The 20,221-nt window shown below is 49.9% G+C and overlaps 1 protein-coding gene and 1 long non-coding RNA gene across 10 annotated transcripts; one reads left to right on the forward strand and one right to left on the reverse strand.

The window, feature by feature from the left end:
- Positions 1 to 1,177: 1,177 nt before the first annotated feature.
- LOC109573060 (sialic acid-binding Ig-like lectin 6) lies at positions 1,178 to 13,803 on the reverse strand. 9 transcript variants are annotated; one of them, XM_019980277.2, is made up of 10 exons: positions 13,666 to 13,786; positions 11,996 to 12,084; positions 11,512 to 11,871; positions 11,098 to 11,376; positions 10,866 to 10,913; positions 9,517 to 9,774; positions 9,148 to 9,432; positions 7,690 to 7,783; positions 7,267 to 7,342; positions 1,178 to 3,624 (listed from the first exon to the last, which is right to left on the reverse strand). In XM_019980277.2, the coding sequence occupies exons 2-10, from the start codon at positions 12,036 to 12,038 to the stop codon at positions 3,445 to 3,447; spliced, it is 1,623 nt and encodes a 540-aa protein (XP_019835836.2). In that variant the 5' UTR covers positions 12,039 to 12,084; positions 13,666 to 13,786; the 3' UTR covers positions 1,178 to 3,444. The 9 variants fall into 9 exon arrangements, with proteins under 9 accessions (XP_019835836.2, XP_070627639.1, XP_070627640.1 ...); XM_070771538.1 differs by having other exon boundaries at positions 1,178 to 2,961; positions 3,400 to 3,624; positions 11,098 to 11,871; XM_070771539.1 differs by having other exon boundaries at positions 11,098 to 11,795; positions 13,666 to 13,803.
- LOC139177174 (uncharacterized) lies at positions 12,164 to 18,208 on the forward strand. The gene is made up of 3 exons (XR_011561660.1): positions 12,164 to 13,256; positions 13,589 to 14,021; positions 14,495 to 18,208. It is a non-coding gene; the product is annotated as an uncharacterized lncRNA (long non-coding RNA).
- Positions 18,209 to 20,221: the final 2,013 nt, after the last annotated feature.

Raw genomic sequence — 20,221 nt, forward strand, 5'->3', positions numbered from 1 at the left:
GGGGGGCGAGGAGGTCAACTGTACACCCTCCCTCAGTGTCACACACCCTTGAAGCACCGTCCAGTGGAGAGCCAGTAAGTGTCCCAGCATTTGGAGCTCCCTGTGAAGAGGAATTGTAATTCTGTGAATATTTGTTTTATGGATTTTGAGGCTCCATTTGTAGATGCATACATGTTTAGAATTTTATATTTGAAGGGAAGAGTGAATTAAACCTTTGCTCTTTATGAAGTGCTCCTTCTTAATGCCTTTGGCATCAAAAACTCACCCAGGGAATTCCTTGGTGGTCCAGTGGTTAGGACTATCACTGCCCAGGACTAGGGTTCAATCCCTGGTTGGGAAACTAAGATCCCTGCAAGCTGCACAGCACGGCTAAAACAAAACAAACGAACCAACGACAACAGCAAAAAGCCTTCTCCATTTTATGTTGGGATAACAACATCAGCTTCTCATGCTTAGTACTTGCACCATGTATCTTCTGACATCTCGTTTCAAACTTTCTGAATCCATAAGTTCTAGTAATGTTTCCTGTAAATATGGGGAGACAGATTACCTTCATTTGTCCTGTCCTGCATTCCTCGAAAAGCACAGAGATGTACTCTGCATGCTCCTGAGAGGAGAGAGCAAGGTGAACTTGACACACCAAGACTTTCTCCTCACCCGCCAGCAGGGAGCTGGGCGGGGCATCAGGAACCTAGAAACCTAGGAGTTGGCAGGAGAGGTGTGACCAGGAGCCTCAGAGTGGGAGGTCACGGGAAGTAAGTGGGATACTGCGCTTAACCCAGCAGAGTGTCTAGAATATGGTGAGGCCTTGGAGGTGGCTCTGATTGTTTTTGTGGGTTGGGGTTGTAGGGTTACCACAGTGACCCCATGCTTCCGTGACTGGTTGCCACATAGCCCTTCCCCCTTTCCCCAGAGTTACTTCCTCTCACTGTTCCAGTACATGACAGGCTCTGTCCTGCCTCTTGGGCTTTGCTCATGCAAACCCCTCTGCTGGGGGGCTCTGGTGCTCAGGACACATAGAATTAGGACTGCCAGGCTGGGAACCACCCACCACTGGGAACCATCAGGATCTGCCGGGCGAGAGTCTTGCTCCTGAACACGGGGAAGAGTGTTCCTCTTGTGTAGCTGGTGGGTGTGGAGGAAGTGGTGGGAAAGAAGGACAGGCACTGGAGAGGAGGCTCATTAAATAGGTTTATTGTTGGTTTCCATAACGTCCTGGACATTCCCATTGTTTGCTTTCTTTATTTTTCTGAAACACATTGCTTTGTCTTGAGTTTAAAATGCACGATCCTTTCCTTAGATACAGTCTTTTTATCCCCTCTGCCATTTTCCAAGATCCTTCTCTATTCCCTTCTCCCCAAGCCAACCGTACTCCTTTCCATGAACTGCTCTTCTTAACTACAGTGCGAAGAGTGAAAATAGAATTCAATCCTCAGGAAAGTATGCTGGGTATGAAGAACACACTAAAGCATTCCTCTTCAATACTTGAAGTATCTGTGGTCCCCTTTCTAGAGGGGCTGGGACTTTGTAATACTGAGGGCACCTACGAATGAGCGGATCGTGTAAAATCGTGTTAAGCTCCTTCCCAGCTCTAATGACCTACGATGCAATATATTCCATGTACATTTTAGAATCCAGCTCATCAAGTTCTACCAAAGCTCTCACTCAGAATTTGAGATTGCACTGAATTTATCCATCTGATCTCCTAACAATGATGAGTCTTCCAATCCATGAACATGGTACATAGCTCCATTTATTTAGGTCTTCTTTCATTTCTTTAAGCAATATTTTAATGTGCTCAATATACAGGACTTACATACATTTCAATTCATTTCACATTTCATGTAACTGTAAACTGCATCTTTAAAAAAATATTCAATTTCTAATTGCCTTTGGCCAATACATAGAATTACAAAGGAACTTTGCAATTTGAATAAGTACCTTAACACCTGGCTGAACTCTATCCGGGCTTCCCAGGTGGCTCACTGGCAAAGAATCTGCCTGCCAATGCAGGAGATGCAGGTTTGATTCCTAGGTTGGTAAGATCCCCTGGAGAAGGAAATGGCAACCCACTCCAGTATTCTTGCCTGGGAAATCCCATGGACAGAGGAGCCTGGCGGGCTACAGTCCATCAGGACACAAATGAGTCAGACACAACTTAGCAACTAAACAAAAACAAACTATGCTTGGTCTTAGCAGTTTCTTTGTGGATAACTTTAGAATTTCTAGGCACACAATTATTACATCATCTGTGAATAAGGACTGTTTTACTTCTTTTATGAATTGGATAGCTCTTATTTCTGCTTCTTGCATTTATTGCACTGGAGAGAATCTACAATATATTGCTTAATAGAAGTTGTAAGAGCAGCCACCATTGCCTGATTTCCAGTTCTGTGACTCTGGGACTGACTGGCCCCTCCAAGCCTTAGGAGAAGTTGTCAGCAAAAAATTTATGTGTTCAGAGTCCACAAAAAGCTTTGCGTCAGGATCTTCATTACCTGTTTTCTGTGTATACTTTCACTGCTCTTTCACAACAGTCTAGCTACACAGGAATGGTGTCCCTGCTCACAGAACAGTAAAGCGAGGCACAGAGAGAGGAAGTGACTCATTCGACGAGTGACATAAATGAATGTGAACTCAGTTCTTTTGGTCACAGCCTTCCACTCCTGGGCAGCAGACTGGACAAAGGTCCATCTAGCCAAAGCTGTGGTTTCCCCAGCAGTCATGTACGGATGTGACAATTGGACCATAAAGAAGGCAGAGCACCGAAGAATGAATGCTTTTGAACTGTGGTGCTGGAGAAGACTCTTGAGAGTCCCTTGGACAGCAAGGAGATCAAATCAGTCCATCCTAAAGGAAATCAACCCTGAATATTCATTGGAAAGACTGATGCTGAAGCTGAAGCTCCAATACTTTGGCCACCTGATGCGAAGAGCTGACTCAATGGAAAAGATCCTGATGCTGGGAAAGATTGAGGGCAGGAGGAGAAGGGGGTGACAGAGAATGAGATGGTTAGATGGCATCAACGACTCAATGGACATAAGTTTGAGCAAGCTCAAGAAGATAGTTAGGGAAGATAGCCAGGGAAGCCTGGTGTGCTGCAGTTCATGAGACTGCAAAGAGTTGGACATGATTTTAGCAGCTGAACAACAACAACTTTTAGTTACAAGTCCTATGGTCTTCCACCCACACCAGGGGATTCTGACCATCGCCAAGAAGGCCATTTGTTTTTAAATGATTGGAGACTGAGTGTTACAGGCTGAAAACTCATGTCCTTATAAGAAGAATGAATTAGGACACAGAAACACACAGAGGGGAGGCCGTATGAGGACATGGGGGGAAGACAACTGTCTCCAAGCCAAGGAGAGAGGGCTCGGAGGGAACCAAGCCTGCCGACACCTTGATCTCAGACTTCCAGGCTCCAGACCACGAGAAAAGAATTCCTCACTTGCGTATCTTGATCTCTGAGTACTCAGTGTGAGTGCTTTCCTGTTTCTGAGGCTTCGGCTTGTGAAATCGGAGGAAAGCATAGTGAAGCTCTTGTTCATTTCTTGAGATGGGGCCAGCCCCAGCGGGGGCGGGGTGGTCTGCAGGGGTGTCCGTCCAGAACTGGGGCTGGCGTTCCTGAGAGGAAGGAGGAGAAAGGATTCAGATCCAGGCAACAGGGTCTGGGAGAACTATGGAGTCAAAGACGATGGAATGGAATTGGAACTGATGGAACTTTTATCATTTGTCCATTCATTTGTTCAAACATAGTTAATTCAGATTGACCGACCCTTCGTGAGTGTTTACATGAATCACATATTGTTGAAAAATGCTAGGAGAGAATACTATTATCATATGTGTCTTAGAAATAGTAAAACTAAGGCTAAGAGAGATTATACACATTGTTTTCCTGAAGACACACATCTACAGACGCACCCCTGAGCCAGGACTCGAAACCAGTTCTTTCCAACTAGGGCGCTGTCCTTTGTTCAGGCTGTGTGTGTAGGAGGTGCTGTGTGTGGAGTGATGGAAAAGCAGGCATAGTCGCTCATATTATGCAGTGTGTGGTTTTATATTATATGTTTTTTTTTTCCTTTTGAGGGGGTGGTTTTGTTTGTTTTAGCCATACCACACAGCTTGCGGAATCTTAGTTCCCTGACCAAGGATCAAATGGATGCCCCCTGCCATGGAAGCTTGGAGTCTCAAGCATTGGGCCGCAGGGAGATCAGGGAAATCCTGCTTATGGTTTTCTAGGAGAGGCAGTTAATAGACAAATACATCTCAAGTTCTAAATTTGATAGGAGATATTTTGAAATATAAAGCAAGGGCGGGGGTGGGCAGGTTCTAGAAGACAGTAGAGATCAGATCCTGCAATAAAAATGGTAACCAGATACCCTCACTCATATCTGCTCCCTGCCTGCAACACCCTCAGGCTATAGGAGCATGAACTAGAAACCCTCAAACAGCGGCGAGGAGAGGCAGACAAATCATTCTCAGATTAGGAGAAAATGGTTGCTGCGGTTGTTTAGTCACTAAGTCATGACTCTTTTGTGACCCTATGAACTGTAGCCTGCCAGGCTCCTCTGTCCATGGGATTTTCCAGGCAAGAATAGCGGAGTGGATTGCCCTTTCCTCCTCCAGGGGATCTTCCTGACCCAGGGATTGAACTTGTATCTCCTGCACTGGCAGGCAGATTCTTTACCACTGAGCCACCTGGGAAAGTAAAAGTCGCTCAGTTGTGTCCAACTCTTTGCGACCCCATGGACTATAATCCATGGAATTCTCCAGGCCAGAATGCCGGAGTGGGTAGCAGTTTCCTTCTCCAAGGGATCTTCCCAACCCGGGGATCGAGCCAGGGTCTCCAACATTGCAGGTGGATTCTTTACCAGCTAAGCCACCTGGGAAGTCCGAGAAAATGGTTATTTTACTTTATTTTTTTGGCACGCCACCCGGCTTGCAGGATCTGAGTTCCGCTGACCAGGGGTCAAACCCAGGCCCCCCTGCAGTGAAAGTGCCAAATTCTAACCACTGGGCCACCAGGGAATTCCCCTGAAAATGGCTATTTTAGAAGATAGGGGAAGGCTGCCCATATTAAGGAAAAGCAAGGTGAAAGTAAGTAAGTTAATAGCTTAAATCTACTACAGCCAAAACACAGAAAGGAAAAAAATGTGTCTGTTAATAACTGTGACTAAAGTATTTGTATACAGATGAACCTCATCAATCAAAAGAGAGACAGCGACTTTTATTAGCAAATGAAATTCAGCGACATAGTTAATTAATGATTTATTCCAGGAATATTGTGCACCTACTGTGAGTTACGAGCTAGGCATTCCTCTAGGCATTGGGAAGACAACAGGGAATAAAGTAATAACAACAGCAACAACCTCACTCCAGTACTGTTGTTTGGAAAATCCCATGGACATTGGAGCCTGGTGGGCTGCAGTCCATGGGGTCGCAAAGAGTTGGACACGACTGAGCGACTTCCCTTTCACTTTTCACTTCCATGCATTGGAGAAAGAAATGGCAACCCACTCCAGTGTTTTTGCCTGGAGAATCCCAGGGACGGGGGAGCCTGGTGGGCTGCTGTCTATGGGGTTGCACAGAGTCGAAAACAACTGAAGCTACTTAGCAGAGGAGGGACAGGTTCTAATTGGTTATCAGGAGAACTTGCTTCATACATACCAGAGACTCTTCTAATCATGCCTTATAACTACTCTGATCTTTCCTGGTGGCTCAGATGGTATAGAATCTGCAGGCAGTGAGGGAGACCTGGGTTTGATTCTTGGGTCAGGAAGATCCCTTGGAGAAGGGAATGGCTACCCACTCCAGTATTCTTGCCTTGTTACAATAAGTTTTAACCAATGGACCACCAAGGAAGTCCCAATATTAATAATATTCCCATGTCACAGAAAATAGAGGTCAGAAAGAGGACATCATTTGTCCAAGGTCACACAGCTTGTAAATAAGATAGGATCTGAATGCAAGCAGTCCAGCTCCAGAGTACATGTTTTGAACCATGATGCTATACTGACTCGATGAGACACTCACTAAAAAAAGATAAAAAGAAGGTGCCTGAAAATTTGAAAGTAAAATTACAGAAAAGATATCTCATGATTTCTGACAAGATGGGGATTGAACACACACTAAGGATTCCATTACCCAAGATTAACCAAGAAGAAACTGCAGGGGGAAATATGTAAACTAAATTTAAAACCTGATTTTCTGTCTTCTTGTTCTGCCAGTTCCTGAGAGAGGAGTTTTGAGATAATCAACCCTAACTGTGGATGTGCCTATTTCTCCTTGCAACTCTGTCTGAGTTCGTTGATTTATTTTGAGAGACAATGCTCCATTATTGGGGGCATCCACACTTAGGATTTTACATCTTTTAAAAACACTAGAGGCCATATAGAGAGAGTGAGCATTGCGTGATTCCATTTATATGACACTCGAGAATGGACAAAATTAATTAATAATAATAGAAATCAGTGATTGCTGGAAAGGGGTGGGGGCTGAATGAGAAGGGGAATAAAAGAATTTGGGGCCCTGATGGAGCTGTTTCCTATCTTGATTGGGGACATGGTTACAAGATGTATGCGTTTGTCAAAGTTTGTTTAACTTCGTACTTAAACTGTGTAAATACCTCTATATGGGCTTCCCTGGTGACTCAATGGTAAAGAATCTGCCTGCCATTGCAGGAGACATGGGTTCGATCCCTGGGTGGGGAAGATCCTCTGGAGAGGGAAGTGGCAACCCACTCCAGTATTCTTGCCTGGAGAATCCCATGGACAGAGGAGCCTGGCGAGCTATGGTCCATGGGGTCACAAAAGAGTCAGACACGAGTTCATTACTACACAACGACAATGTCTCATTAAAGTTGAAAGTAAATAACAGGGTGGTAGATTTGAAAGATACCCATCAGGAGAGATGAACTGTGGCGCTGGGGTGCCCCAGGCTCTCTACCTACTTCCTAGTCCTCAGTGAGTCTGACACAGGCTAGGTTTGGGCCAATTCTCTTCCCCATAACAACGTGAGAAGAAAAGGCTAAAGCCCTAGGAGAATATGATAATCTGACATACCAAACAAAATACCCCCCAACCAACCAAAGTATCTACATATTTCATCAGAAGCAGCAGTGCTAGAGTAGTTGAATCAGTAGTTTTAAACAACCCCATGTGGAATTCCAGGGAGTGCTCGATGTTAATAGGGAAATGCCAAGGGCTTGGACCAGGGATACCACCCACAAGGGATAAACCAAACGGGACCGCCTGCCCCATTACTCACCCTGGAGCCTGAGCCCCCGGCCTGGTTCGTATCATCCATGCTCTGCACTGGTTGGGTCTTTCTGTGCATCTTCACTCTAAGGGAACAGCCCCGGGTGTTTCAGCCTGCTAATTTGGGGCATGGGGTAGGCAGACCATCCCTTCCTCCCTATGAAGAGCACAGAATGAGGGAGGAGGTGGCAGTGAATCCAGTGTCCAGGTGCTCCCACCTGGACAACCCAAGAGCTGGACTGGGGCTGGGGAAGAAAGCCCCAGTCTTGGTCCAGGTGCTTACGGGCTGATTCACACTATCACTCAGCCTTCTTTCTCTGTCTCGGGGCTTTCCAGCCAGTCCCCGGCCCTCCAGCTCAGGTTTTCTGAGATTCCATGACCCTGAGCCCTTCCCACCCTGGGCTTCTCCCTCCACTCTGGCGCCCCCTCTCACCTGAAGATGAGATACAGGCAGAGAGAAAGCAGGACCGTGATGCCAGCTCCCCCAACAGCTCCCAGGACCTTGCCAGCCCTGGGCTGTGGTTTACCTGTAGACAATTTGAATCTTGTTTAAACTCCAACCCCAATACATGGCATCTTCCCAACAGGCCACCCTTCTCTGTGTTCGGTCAGTGTACCCGCCTCCCCCTTGACTTCCCACCCAAGACTCAGCCACTGGACGTTTCCATCGCCCTGCAGACCCTGGGGCCAGCCCCTTCCCCTGGACTCAGGCCTGAGAATCTTCCACCACCAGCCACACCAGCTGGGGCCCTGGGGTGCCCCTCCTCCGAGCTCTGTCCCTCTGGGGCTGTTCAGGTTGACTTGTGCTTCCCTCCCCCAGGTTCATATGTTGAAGACCTCTCACCCCTAGTCACTCAGAATGTCACTTTATTTGAAGAGGAGATCTTTACTGAGGTAATCAAGTTAAAATGAAGGCCCAGCAGGGCCCCCTGGTGGCTCAGTGGGAAGGAGTCCGCCAGCCAATGCGGGAGACACAGGTTCGATCCCTGGTCCAGGAAGATCTCACATGCCTCAGAGCAGCTAAGCCCCTGCGCCACAACTATAGTCTGTCCTCTAGAGCCCGAGAGCTGTAACGACTGAAGCCCCTAGAGCCTGTGCTCTGCAACAAGAGAAGCCACGTCAGCGAGCACCACAACTCAAGAGTAGCCCCCGCTCTCCACAATTAGAGAAAGCTCCCATAGCAACGAAGACCCAGCACAGCCAGAGATAAATTATTTAATTAAAAAACACGAGATCAGCAGGGGCTAATCCAATATGACTGATGTCCTAAAAAGGGGGAATTTGGACAGACACATGCGGGCAGAATAATGCCATGTAAACATGAAAGCGGGGATGGGGAGGCTTCCCAGGTGGCGCTAATGGAAAAGGACCTGCCCCCCAATGCAGGAGACCCTCATGCAGGCAGAACCTGCCCCCAAATGCAGGAGGGGTCCGGCAGCTGCGGGGATGCTGTGGGTTCAATCCCTGGGTCAGGAAGATTTCCCTGGAGGAGGGCACTCCAACCCACTCCATGGAGAATCCCATGGACAGAGGAGCCTGGTGGGCTGCAGTCCACGGGGTCACAAAGAGTCGGACACACCTGAAGCGACTGAGCACTCACACATACAAACATGAAAGCAGAGATGGGGGTGATGATCCTACGAGCCAAGAACACCAAAGACTGCCAGCAAAGCTGCCAGAAGTCGCGGGGAGAGTCCTGGAACAAATCTCACAGCCTGCGATGATATCAACCCTGCTGACACCTCCATCCTAGGCTTCCAGCCTCCAGAACTGGGAGGTGTATCTGTTTAAGCCCCCAGTTGGAGGTGCTTTGTTCTGGCTGCCCTAGCAGACTCATATAAGGATTCAGGCTCCTCTTTTCTCGGGCATCAACCCTCAGCAGACCCCTGACCTGGCAGCAGCAGGACAGACCCGCTCTGGGCCCCGTGGACGTTCAGGGCCTCGCAGCTGAGGCTGAGGCCAGAGCTGAGCCCCTCGCGGAGGCTCAGGGAGCCGTTGGCCCAGGGGCCGGCAGAGCTGGAGCTGATCTCGAAGGAGGCATTGCTGAAGTTCCCCTCCAGCAGCCCCTTGCCCAGCCGCCAGCGCAGGGAGGGGGCTGGTCGGGCTCGGGAGGAGCAGCTGCAGCGCAGACCCTCGTCCTCCTGGGAGCAGGAGGGGCCCAGCAGCTGCGGGGGCGCTGTGGGAGAGATGGGAGGGATCAGGGGCGCCCCTCCCCTCCCTGGAACCCCGGCATCCTGTCCCCAGGGGACCCCACACTCACAGACCACGGAGAGGCTCAGGGAGATATTTTGGGAGCCCAGTGGGTTCTGAGCCCGGCAGGTGAACTCCCCTTCTTCTGCTGCCCCTACGCAAGGCAGCTCCAGGACCCCGGTGCTTGAGATGGGGGTGGCCTCCAGGGCGGGAGACCCCCGGAACCAGCTCAGCTGTGCAGGGGGGTTGCTGTCAGCAACACAGAGCAGCTGCAGCGCCTGGCCCTCCTGGACGGGAAGGGATGAGGTGTTCTGCAGAATCTTGAGGGCTTCAGGGGAAGAAAAGGGCAGAGACAGAGATGGGCTGGGCAAAGCTGGCACCTCTCTTCTCCTGCAATGTCCACACTAGCTCTGGGGAGAGGACTGGCAGAGTCTGAACCACAGGAATTCAGAAGAAGCCCCAGTAGTTTACCTGGAGCTGCCCAGACTGTCCATCAGATGGGGCATAGAGGGCTCAGGACAAGGATGTGTGTGTTTGAGATGCTCAGTCATGTTCGACTCTTTGTGACCCCATGGACTGTAGCCCTCCAGGGTCCTCTGTCCATGGGATTCTCCAGGCAAGAATACTGGAGTGGGTTGCCATGCCCTCCTCCAGGGAGCCTTCCTGACCCAGGGATCGAACCCGGGTCTCCCATATTGTGGGCAGGTTCTTTACCATCTGAGCCACCAGGGAAGACCTGGTGGACAAGGATACAGTGAGCAAACGTAGTTATGGGACAAAGAAGAGAAAACAGAAGGCGGTAAAACATCAGAGAGGGATTTCCTTGGTGGTCCAGTGGTTAGGACTCCACACTTCCACTGCAGGGGACACGCGTTCAATCCCTGGTCAGGGAGCTAAGATCCTGCATGCTGCATTGTGTGGCCAACTGCTGAACCCCCGTCCCCCGCCAAAAAAAAAAATCAGAGAGAATGCAAAAGGAATGTGACAGCTTCCTTTGAATTTAGCCAAAGAAAGCTGTGGGTGAGCTGAAGGTTAGCTTCAGGGAGCTGAGCTTTTGGGATTCCGCTCCCCCTCCCCCACCGCAGCTCTCCCTGTGTCTGACCTCAATAGCTGGGCCCTCAAATATATTCCACTTAGCCCTCTGAGGGGGCTTCCCAGGTGGCACTAGTGGTAAAGAATCTGCCTGCCAATGCAGGACGCAGGAGTCGTGGGTTTGATCCCTGGGTGGGGCAGATCCCCTGGAGGAGGAAATGGCAACCTACTCCATTCTTGCCTGGGAAATCTCATGGACAGAGGAGCTTGGCGGGCTACAGTCCATGGGGTCGCAAAGAGTCTAACAGGACTGAGCAAAAAGTCCTCTGAGGTCCAACGAAGCTCTGGGTTCCATCCCCAGTCTGGAGGGAAGAGGTTTCTTCCTACCTGTCCTGTTTCCTTGGAAGATGCTGATGGCCACGTGCTGTGGAGCATCTGTGACAGAAGGATAAGCAGGATCAACATTCGTGGCCAGGGAGTGGGCGGGCACTGGTGCCATGGAAACAACCGAGCGGGCGGCCCTTCCTGTTCAGGGGCAAGACCCGGATGTCAAGCCCCCCCACAGCTTCCCCTGCCCGCACACCTTCAGGCCCCCCCAGCATCCTTACCCCTCACTCACAGGTGACATTGAGCAGGATGGTTCGCTCCACCATCACCCCGCTTGTGGGGAACTTCACCTGACAGGTGAGCCTGGTGCCGTGGTCCTGGGGCCGTGGGGTGAGGGTGATCACCGACGAGAAGGGGGTCCTGGGGCCCAGGGAGCTGGGGGCAGCTGACGTCCAGGAGAAGATGGGGGGCGTGGCCCGCTCACAGGCCCAGGGCACAGAGCAGGTCAGGTTCCCGGGGCGGCCGGGCTCCAGGGCCCCCGGGCTGCGGACGTGGGGCTGGTGGGTGAGGGCTGGTGAGGGCAGAGAGAAGGATAGGGCGGGTCCCCTTGGCATCTTGTTGGCCTGCCCTGGGGTCTTGTCGTGGCGCCCCCATCCCAGCCCTGGTTTCCCGTGCCCCTTTCTTTCCCTGAGCGACCCTACCGTACCTGTCACGTTCAGAAAGAGCATCTTGTTTAGATATGCGTATTTACTGAAGTGTGTCTCGACTTGAAAGAAGTATGTCCCGCTGTCCCCTGCGTTGACATCCGTGATGCTCAGGCTGCAGTTTCCGGCCTGGGGCTCCCCGGGGACCGAGAATCGCCCCTGGGTCCCCTCACGCAGCTTCTGTTCTGGCTTGTTCGTGGCCACCGGGGGATCGCGTTTTGTATCTGCCCTTTCCCGGAACCAAAACATGTAGAACTTTCCAAAGGAAACCCAGGGCAGGGAAAATCTGCAGGGTACGAAGACACACAGGCCCTCCTGCACTGTCACATTCTGCCGCAGTTCCAGGCGCTGAGCTAGGGGTGCTGGGCAGAGGGAGAAAGTCAGCCTGGAGCTCTAGTGCCTGCCCCAGTGTGTGAGTGTGTGTCGGGGCGGGGGCGGGGGCGGGGGGTGAGGGGGGGCGGTCCCTGTGCCCCTCGGCCCACTCACCTCCCCATACCACTGGCAGCAGCAGCAGCAGCAACAGCGGCATCCCTTCCCTGATGTCCCCCGGGGCAGGATCCACCTTCCGGATCCCTCTGAAAGAGAAGGCCAAGCTGCAGATAAGGGGCGGGCGGAGGAAGCTCAACCAGGAAGCTGCGGTGAGGATACCAGGCCACAAGCCCCTAAGAGGAAACTTAGAGAGTCAGCTGGCTTAGAGAGTCAGCCGTGGTTGGCCCCGCTGAGATCATTCTGTTGTTTCTGCATATTGGAAGGTGACCCCTGAGGACGGGAGGAGGCACAGGACTTGCCCGAGTGAGGCAGCAAGGAAGGATGAGAGCCCCCGAGTCCTGCCTCCTGGGCTCCTGCCCTGTTTTCTGCACTGGATAAGGGGGTTCCCCTATTTAGCTCCCCAAGAGTCATGGTCTGGGGAATCCTTGTGGAGGCGGCCTGTTAGGGATGGAACTGGAGATATCCTATATGAGCACCAGGGGCAGAAGAAGGTATAGATGAGGCAAGAGAAGCAACACATGCCTTTACTTCATTCATTCACAAACTAACAAAACAGGACAGATTTGGGACTTCCCTGGTGGTCCGGTGGTTAAGAATCCACCTTGCAGCACAGGGGACGTGGGTTTGATCCCTGGTTGGGGAACTAAGATCCCACATGCCGTGGGGCAGCCAAGCCCACGTGCCACAACTACTGAAGCCTGTGTGCTCTGGAGCCTGCGTGCCACAACTAGAGAGTAGCCTGTGTACCACAACGAAAGAGCCTGTGCGCCGCTGCTAAGACCCAACACAGCCAAAATGTGGGTTTTTTCTTAAACAAAAAAGACAGGTTTGAATCAGTTCTAACCCTCAACTAGCTCAAACAGTAGGGGAAGACAAACAAACCTGAGCTTTATTTAAGGGCAACGGGGAGCCATGGAAGGTTCTTGAGTAGAAGCAGGACAGAGTCATATAGGTATAACATGATCTCACTGAAGCCAGTGTAGGGAACAGCTGGAAGGGAGAGGCTGGAGGCCAAGAGGAAGCTTCTGTGATTGGGAAGAAGAGAACCACGCCTTCAGGGAGATAGCAGCCTGGGGGATGGAGAAGGGACGCCACTGAAGACACTTTGAGGAAGTGAAATTTGAGGGGAGGCGTGGGGGGCCGGGGAGAGAGAGGCCTCTAGAGTGACTCTCTGAGCCCTGACTCCAGTGACTGGGGGGTGAGGGATGGAAGTGCCACCGCCAAGAGCAGGATAAATGTGCAGACGGAGGCTGAGAAGGTAGCAGAGCTGCCCCAGGAGGTGGACACATAGACACACTCACTGAGCGGGGGGCAGAGGGCCTTGGGCAGGGCAGTGGGAACCTGCACGCCTGCATGCCCACACGCCCCCAATTAAGCTTAACTGTGGGGTGTAGGGAGAGCTGGTGGTGGTGACCAAGATGGCCTGGTCAGGAAGAGAACATGTGGTTATTGGTGACCCAGGTGAGAGTTTTGCCAGGGAGGGGAGAGAGGGGCAGCAGCCAGACAGCAGGGAGCAGAGAGGCGAGGCGAATGCGGGGTGGGGCGGGTTGTGGAATCCCACTGACCGCCTTTAGCCCTCTCCCACTTAAGCTTGAAGACCCCACTTCTGCCCTGAGCAGTAGGAACAGCCCCTCCATCACTGCCCCAGAGGAGCGCTTCCTTCCTACCTGTGCCATTTCCTTGGATGGGGGCCAGTAGCCCAGGCTCTTGGAGCATTTGGAATGGAGATAAGAAGGTATTTTCTCCTTCAATCATGGGGCGAGATGATGACTTTAACTCTGGCTGGATCTGCAGAAGGGTGGCGAGGCAAGAATACTGGAGTGGGTTGCCATGCCCTCTTTCAGGGGATCTTCCTGACCCAGGGATCGAACCTGCATCTCTTACGTCTCCTGCGTGGTGGTGGGGGACTGTTGTGGTTTCTTCTCCCTTTTCAGGCCAGGCTTCTGGCCAAGCATCACCTCCTACAGGCGCTGCGATTGGGCCCCTCCTCAGGGACCCAGGTGTCCTGACCAACACCGAGAAGGTATGCTGAACCTGATTGGGGCCAGGAGCTCAGCTGAGTGGGGAGAGACAGCCTGAGCTGCTAGTGTCAGAGGCAGCTGCTTAAAGCAGTTGAGTCAAAATGAAAATAACAATTAAGCCTTTAATCACCTATTGTGATGATATAAGCAACAGTCTAAATGGAAAAGCAGTGACTCCCCCATGTTCCGGAATGGTTGCGGGGGTGTTAAAGAAAAAGATGTGATTCTAATTGTTAAGGGGAAAAAAATTATTCTTGGCACTTCTTTTTCATTTTTTAAAAAAAATTGGAGTATAGTTTTATACTGCTATGTCTGTTTCTGCTGTTCAGCAAAGCGAATCAACCATATGTTTACATATGCCCCCTCTTTTTGAATTTCCTTCCCATTTAGGTCACCACAGAGCAGAAAGTAGAGTTCCCTGTGCTGCACAATATGTTCTCATTAGTTATTTGTTTTATACACTGTTGTTGTTTAGGTGCTCAATCACATCTGATTCTCTGCGACCCCATGGACCCCACCAGGCTCCTCTGTCCATGGGATTCTCCAGGCAAGAATACTGGAGTGGGTGGCCATGCCTCTTCCAGGGGATCTTCCTGACCCAAGGATCGAACCTGCATCTCTTACATCTCCTGCGTTGGCAGGTGGGTTCTTTACTACCAGTTCCACCAGGGAACCTGACACATTGTAGTATATATAGGTGAATCCCAATCTCCCAATTCACCCTACCACCCACCCTTCGCCCCTTGGCAACCACACATTTGTTCCTTCCATTTGTGTCTCTGTTTCTGCTCATGACACTTAAGGAACCATGAAGCAGACTTCATTCAGGACCTTTGTCATAGGTTCAGGGACTCCCGCAATGGGGGTTTGCTGCAGGGGAAAGAGACCAGGCTCAACTCTGACAACGATGAGAAAGACTGGGGATTTATTGCCAAAGAGGAGGGTGAGGGGTCAGCAGATGGAAAATTACTGAAAGGAAACATCGGGGGAAAAGGGGGTTCTGGCTAAACCGACCCACCAGGCTTCATGCTGAAGGCAGGACAGGATGACCAGACAGCAGCTGGGGGCTGGAGGATGAGGAAGCCCATCAGATATGGAGGGTAAGGGACGTGGGTTGCACTGACTTCCCTGGTGGTGTGGTGGGTAAGAATCCACCTGCCAGTGCAGGGGACATGTGTTTGATCCTTGGTTCCGGAAGATTACACGTGGTGCAGGGCAGTGAAAGTCCGTGCACCACAGCTACTGAGCCTGGACTCTGGAGCCAGCGAGCCGCAACTCCTGAAGCCCGCGTGCTTGGCGCCTGTGCTCCACAACACGAGAAGCCACCATGAAAGCCGGTGCACCGCAACAAGGAGTAACCCCCGCTCTCTGCAAACAGAGGAAGCCTTCACGCAGCAATGAAGACCCAGCACAACCAAAAATAAATCAGTTAAAAAAAAGAACTCGAAGAGCCTGGCTAGAGTTGAGCCAAGGGGAGAATCTTTGTCAAGGGGTCTAATGGGCCAGCACAGGCATGAGGGTCATTTCATGTACCAGGGACCCAGAACAAAAAACTGCGACAGATCTATGGATCCTGGGTTGGGGCGTGGGGGTAGGCGTGGAAAAGTACCGAGCCCTGAATCAGAGTGGGGCAAAGTGTCTTCAAGTTTTCCTCCTCCTCCCCCTGCATTAGAAGGCCTCGGAAGAGGTGCCTGAAGACCTCTGCCCAAGGCTTCAGATAGACAGACCAAGAATGAGCTAGGAATGCAAAAATGTAAAGAGTATGACAGGCCAGAGCAGTCTGAGTCCTTCTCTGCAACTCCTTTCAGAGACTGCAGTGCGCAGACAACATCCCCATGAGGCCAGCCGAGGAAAGCTTTCGCGTTTGCCTATGATCAGGTCAGAAAAATCACCTGTAGGTTTGTAGCCATGAGCTGAATTCCTCGGATGGCTCTGTGCACAGACCTTTCGCCTCCTGTGGCTTTCCAGGTGGCTCAGTGATAAGGAATCTGCCTGCAATGCAGGAGCTGTAGGAGATATGGGTTCGATCCCTGGGCCAGGAAGATCTCGTGGAGAAGGAAACAGCAACACACTCCAGTATTCCTGCCTGGGAAAGTCCCATGGATAGAGGAGCTACCCCTGTGGGCTACATACAGTCCATGGGGTCGCAAAAGAGTCGAACACAACTTAGCAACTAAACAGCAACATCTGTCACCTCCTAGGAAGGTTGCCTGAAAACACAGGGCTGGTGTCGTGATGTCTTCTTTAAAATTTATTTATTTTTAATATTTTCATTGGAGTATAGTTCATTTGCGATGTTAAGTTTCAGGTGTACAGCAAAGCGAATCAGTTGTATATATGTATCTTATATATAATGTGTGTATCCTGGTGTCTTGTTCTTGGGACCCGAGCATATGGGTGAATAATAAGGAATGGGGAGCCTTGGGTCCCGTGGAGGAGAGAAGTATCTTCCTACTGGACTTTGAGCTGTTTAGACTCTAAGACAGTTGGGCTTCAGGTTAAAGGGATGTAGATTTTGGGATATTCTGGTATAAGGTGGAGAGAAGGAAAAGATTCAGACCTCAAAAAGGAGATCCTGAGAGTCCACCTCAGCTTCCCCTGGGATCGTGAACGCTTCTCCCCACCTTTCAGATAAGAAGCACCTGTGTTCCTGTCTCTAGGGTCCTCTGCTGGGGATCCTTGACTGCTTGTCACATTCAGATATATAAGGAGTCGTGCACGCGTGCTCAGTCACTTAGTTGTGTCTGACTCTTCTCGACCTTTGTAGCCCTTTAAAGTCCATTGTCCATGGGATTTTGCAGGCAAGAATACTGGAGCGGGTTGCCATTTCCTACTCCAGAGATCAATCCTGTGTCTCCTGCATTGGCAGGCAGATTCTTTATCACCGGGCCACCTGGGAAGCCCCATATTGGGAGTCATTTTTCACATGATATTTCTCTACCTGAAAGTATTCTCACTTTCCTGCACCTTGGCAAATCTAATGCTTAGAGAGCAACTGTGGGCCCCTGGGCCCCACAGAAGGTTGGACTGGCCCCAGAGAGTTTCTTCCAGATTTTGATGGGGGTCTGTGGGTGGAAAGGGATTACAGTGTCTGCTGGACACCTCTGGGATCTGAAGGTGGATGTTGAGTGGGCTAAAGTCAGTCCAGAAAACCCAAGGGTTGAAGTGAACAGGATGGGAAGCATGAGTCCTCCTTCACCACCCTCAGTGAAGGTTACACCTGCACCACCCTCCAGGGACCACTGCAGGAAACAGAGCCTCTGACTGCAGCCCCACCCGGAAACCACCTCCTCACATCTGCTGCCCTCCCAGCTGCAGCCACGGTGGGAGCAACATCTCTGGGCTCCAGAGGCTAGTCTGGAGTCACCTGACACCATCTGATTAGTCTCCTAGCTTAGAGGTGGGGGCGACCATGGGGTGGCAAGAGAGCTGGGACACTTCTTGGGTTGAAGTGTATGACTTCTGTATCAGTCTTCTCTCCAGCAGAAATACCCCTCTCTCCTTTGCGCCACCGGGGAGGGGGGTCGGGGGGAAGTGAAAGCCGAGCTCTTCTCTCTTGGGGCCACAGCTCTCTTATACCCTGAAACCCTGACTTTCACCCCCGCAGACCAACTCCCACTTCCCTTAAGTGAGATGTGGAGTTTCGGGGTCTATTTTCCCCACATAGGTTTCTCGGAGCCTGGTTAGAACCTAGACAGGGAGGCTTTTATCCTGTTCATTACCAGTCCCCAAGCCCGTCCCACTTCTTCACATCAGAACGTACCCACAGCGGGATCGCTCTTTCCAGCCAAGAGAGCATGTGGTCCCCAGAAGCGGGTGTGGCGCTGTCCGTGTTGCTGACTCTGGGTCGGGTTTGAAGCTTGGGAATCACTGGATTATGCAGAAAGGTCTGACTAGACACGAATCAGATCTGGACCTCAGGCCAGGAAAGCAGCTGAGTCAGAAGGGTTTGGCCTGCCGAGGAAGGAGAAGATCAGGGAGGGGCCGACCCTCTGGTCTGGGGGCTTGTCTTTCCCTGAGGCTCTCCTTCCTTCTTTACACTCTAAAATCCTCTGGGTTCTGTCAGGCCACTGGATTATAGTCAGCTGCAGCTCCCACCCCCCTCACCTCCCACTGACATCTTGTTTTGAGAGAAAAATAAAGCCCTATTGGTTAAGGTTCCTGAAAGTCAGCTTTTTTTTTTTTTTAAACTTAGAGTGAAATGCATTTCTAATTGATACAGTCCGTGGAGACTCCTCCAATTCCATTTAAAGCCAACACGACGTTTTCCAAAAGTGCCCTACTCTCATGAGAATGCATGGTATGCCTGACTTTTTTCACTTTTGCTAATTCAAGAGTAGAGAAACAGTATTATATCTTTTCTTTGCATTGATGTGATTATAAACAACTTTTCTCATCTTTTAAAATTAACTGTAACCCCCGTCTGTGAATTATCTGTTCAAAGGGGGACTTCCCTGGTGGTGCAGTGGATAAGGATCCACCACCTGCCAGTGCAGGGGACATGGGTCCGATCCCTGGTCCAGAAAGATTACATATGCCTCAGAGCAACTAAGCCCTTGAGTCACAACTACTGAGCCCACATGCTGCAAGGACCAAAGCCTGCACACTCAGAGCCTGTGTTCCACAACAAGAGAAGGCACTGCCATGAGACGCCGCGCACCGCAACAGAGCAGCCCCCGCTCACGGCAACTAGAGAAAGCCAGAGCAAAGCAACGAAGATTCAGTGCAGCCAAAAATTTAAAAAATAATAAAAAAATGTCTTAAATCTACTCAAAGGGTTTACACAGAAGGACTGTGGCGTTTTCCTGATCAACCTCTCTAGAGACTCTGATCTCATCCCTATTACTAACCTTGTGTGCTGTGCTAAGTTGCTTCAGTTGTGTCCGACTCTATGCAACGCTATGGACTGTACCCACAAGGCTCCCTCGTCCATGGAATTCTTCAGGCAAGGATACTAGAGTGGGTTGCCATGCCCTCCTCCAGGGGATCCTCCCAGGGATCAAACCCGCCTCTCTTGTGTCTCCTGCATTGGCAGGTGGGTTCTTTACCACTAGCCCTACCTGGAAAGCCCACTTTATTATTTATTACCTTAGAGGGTAATATGTTTACCAATGAAACACATACCCCTAAATTTCAAAGTTATGGTTTTATAAATACTGTTTTTAATGTTTATGTGATTGGCATCCTACAGTACACATTTTCTTTCCTGGCTATTTCCACTTGATGTCAGCTGAAAATTTTTTTATGGTGAAGTGTATAATGTTCAGAAGACAAACGGGTAAGTGTGCACTGTAGTGATGTACCACACAGCAAATGCAGTCAGTTCACAAAATATCTCCAGTTTGAAATATCAAGTATGGCCAGTTCCCCAAATAGCTCAACAGTCTACACTCCCACCATAGAGCATGAAGTTCTATTTTCTCACATCTCTGCAACACTTGCTGTTATCTGCCTTTTGGGTTTTCCAATCTGACATGTGTAGAGCAGTATCTGGTTTCTGTGTGGTGTTTTTCCATTACCAGTGTGTTTGAGCATCTCAATGTGGACTTGTTTTCCATTCATATTTCCACATTTCTGAAATAAATATTCATATTCTTTGCTATTTTTATATTGGCTTGCTTTTCTTCTTGTTGATTTGTGGAAATTTTGGTGCATTCTAATTAAAAAGCTCTTGTGAGCTTAAATGAAGGAAATAATTGCTCCCATTCTGCCATTTCTCGATTCAATTTATCTCCGTTGTCCTTCATTTTGATGTGATCAAATCTATGTGTTGCGGGTCACAGCACTGTGGGATGCAACAGTGTGTACTCCTAAAAGTGTCCATGATTGTGGCTTTCACATGAACCATTTCCATGTTTTCTTTATAGTTTTATCACCAATGAATCCCTAGAAAGTACAGTTCACACAAACCTATTTTTGAACTTTTTATAAGTATAATCATATTACATGTCATTACCTGTGTCTTGCTTCATTTTTTTTACTGTGGTATAATTTACATATAATGAATACATATTTAGGTACATTTGTAAATAATGGATTTATACCCAACAAGTAATTTTTAAAATAAGTAATAGACTTTATTTTTTTGGACAGTGTTAGGTTTACAGAAAAATTTGAGCAGATACTACAGGCAGGTCCCATATGTACCTTGACCCCCTCACATTCTTCCATCTTGCATTACTGTAGAATATTTGTTACAGTT

Source organism: Bos indicus, chromosome 18, assembly GCF_029378745.1.
Source record: "Bos indicus isolate NIAB-ARS_2022 breed Sahiwal x Tharparkar chromosome 18, NIAB-ARS_B.indTharparkar_mat_pri_1.0, whole genome shotgun sequence".
In the NCBI taxonomy this organism is placed as follows: Eukaryota; Metazoa; Chordata; class Mammalia; order Artiodactyla; family Bovidae; genus Bos; species Bos indicus.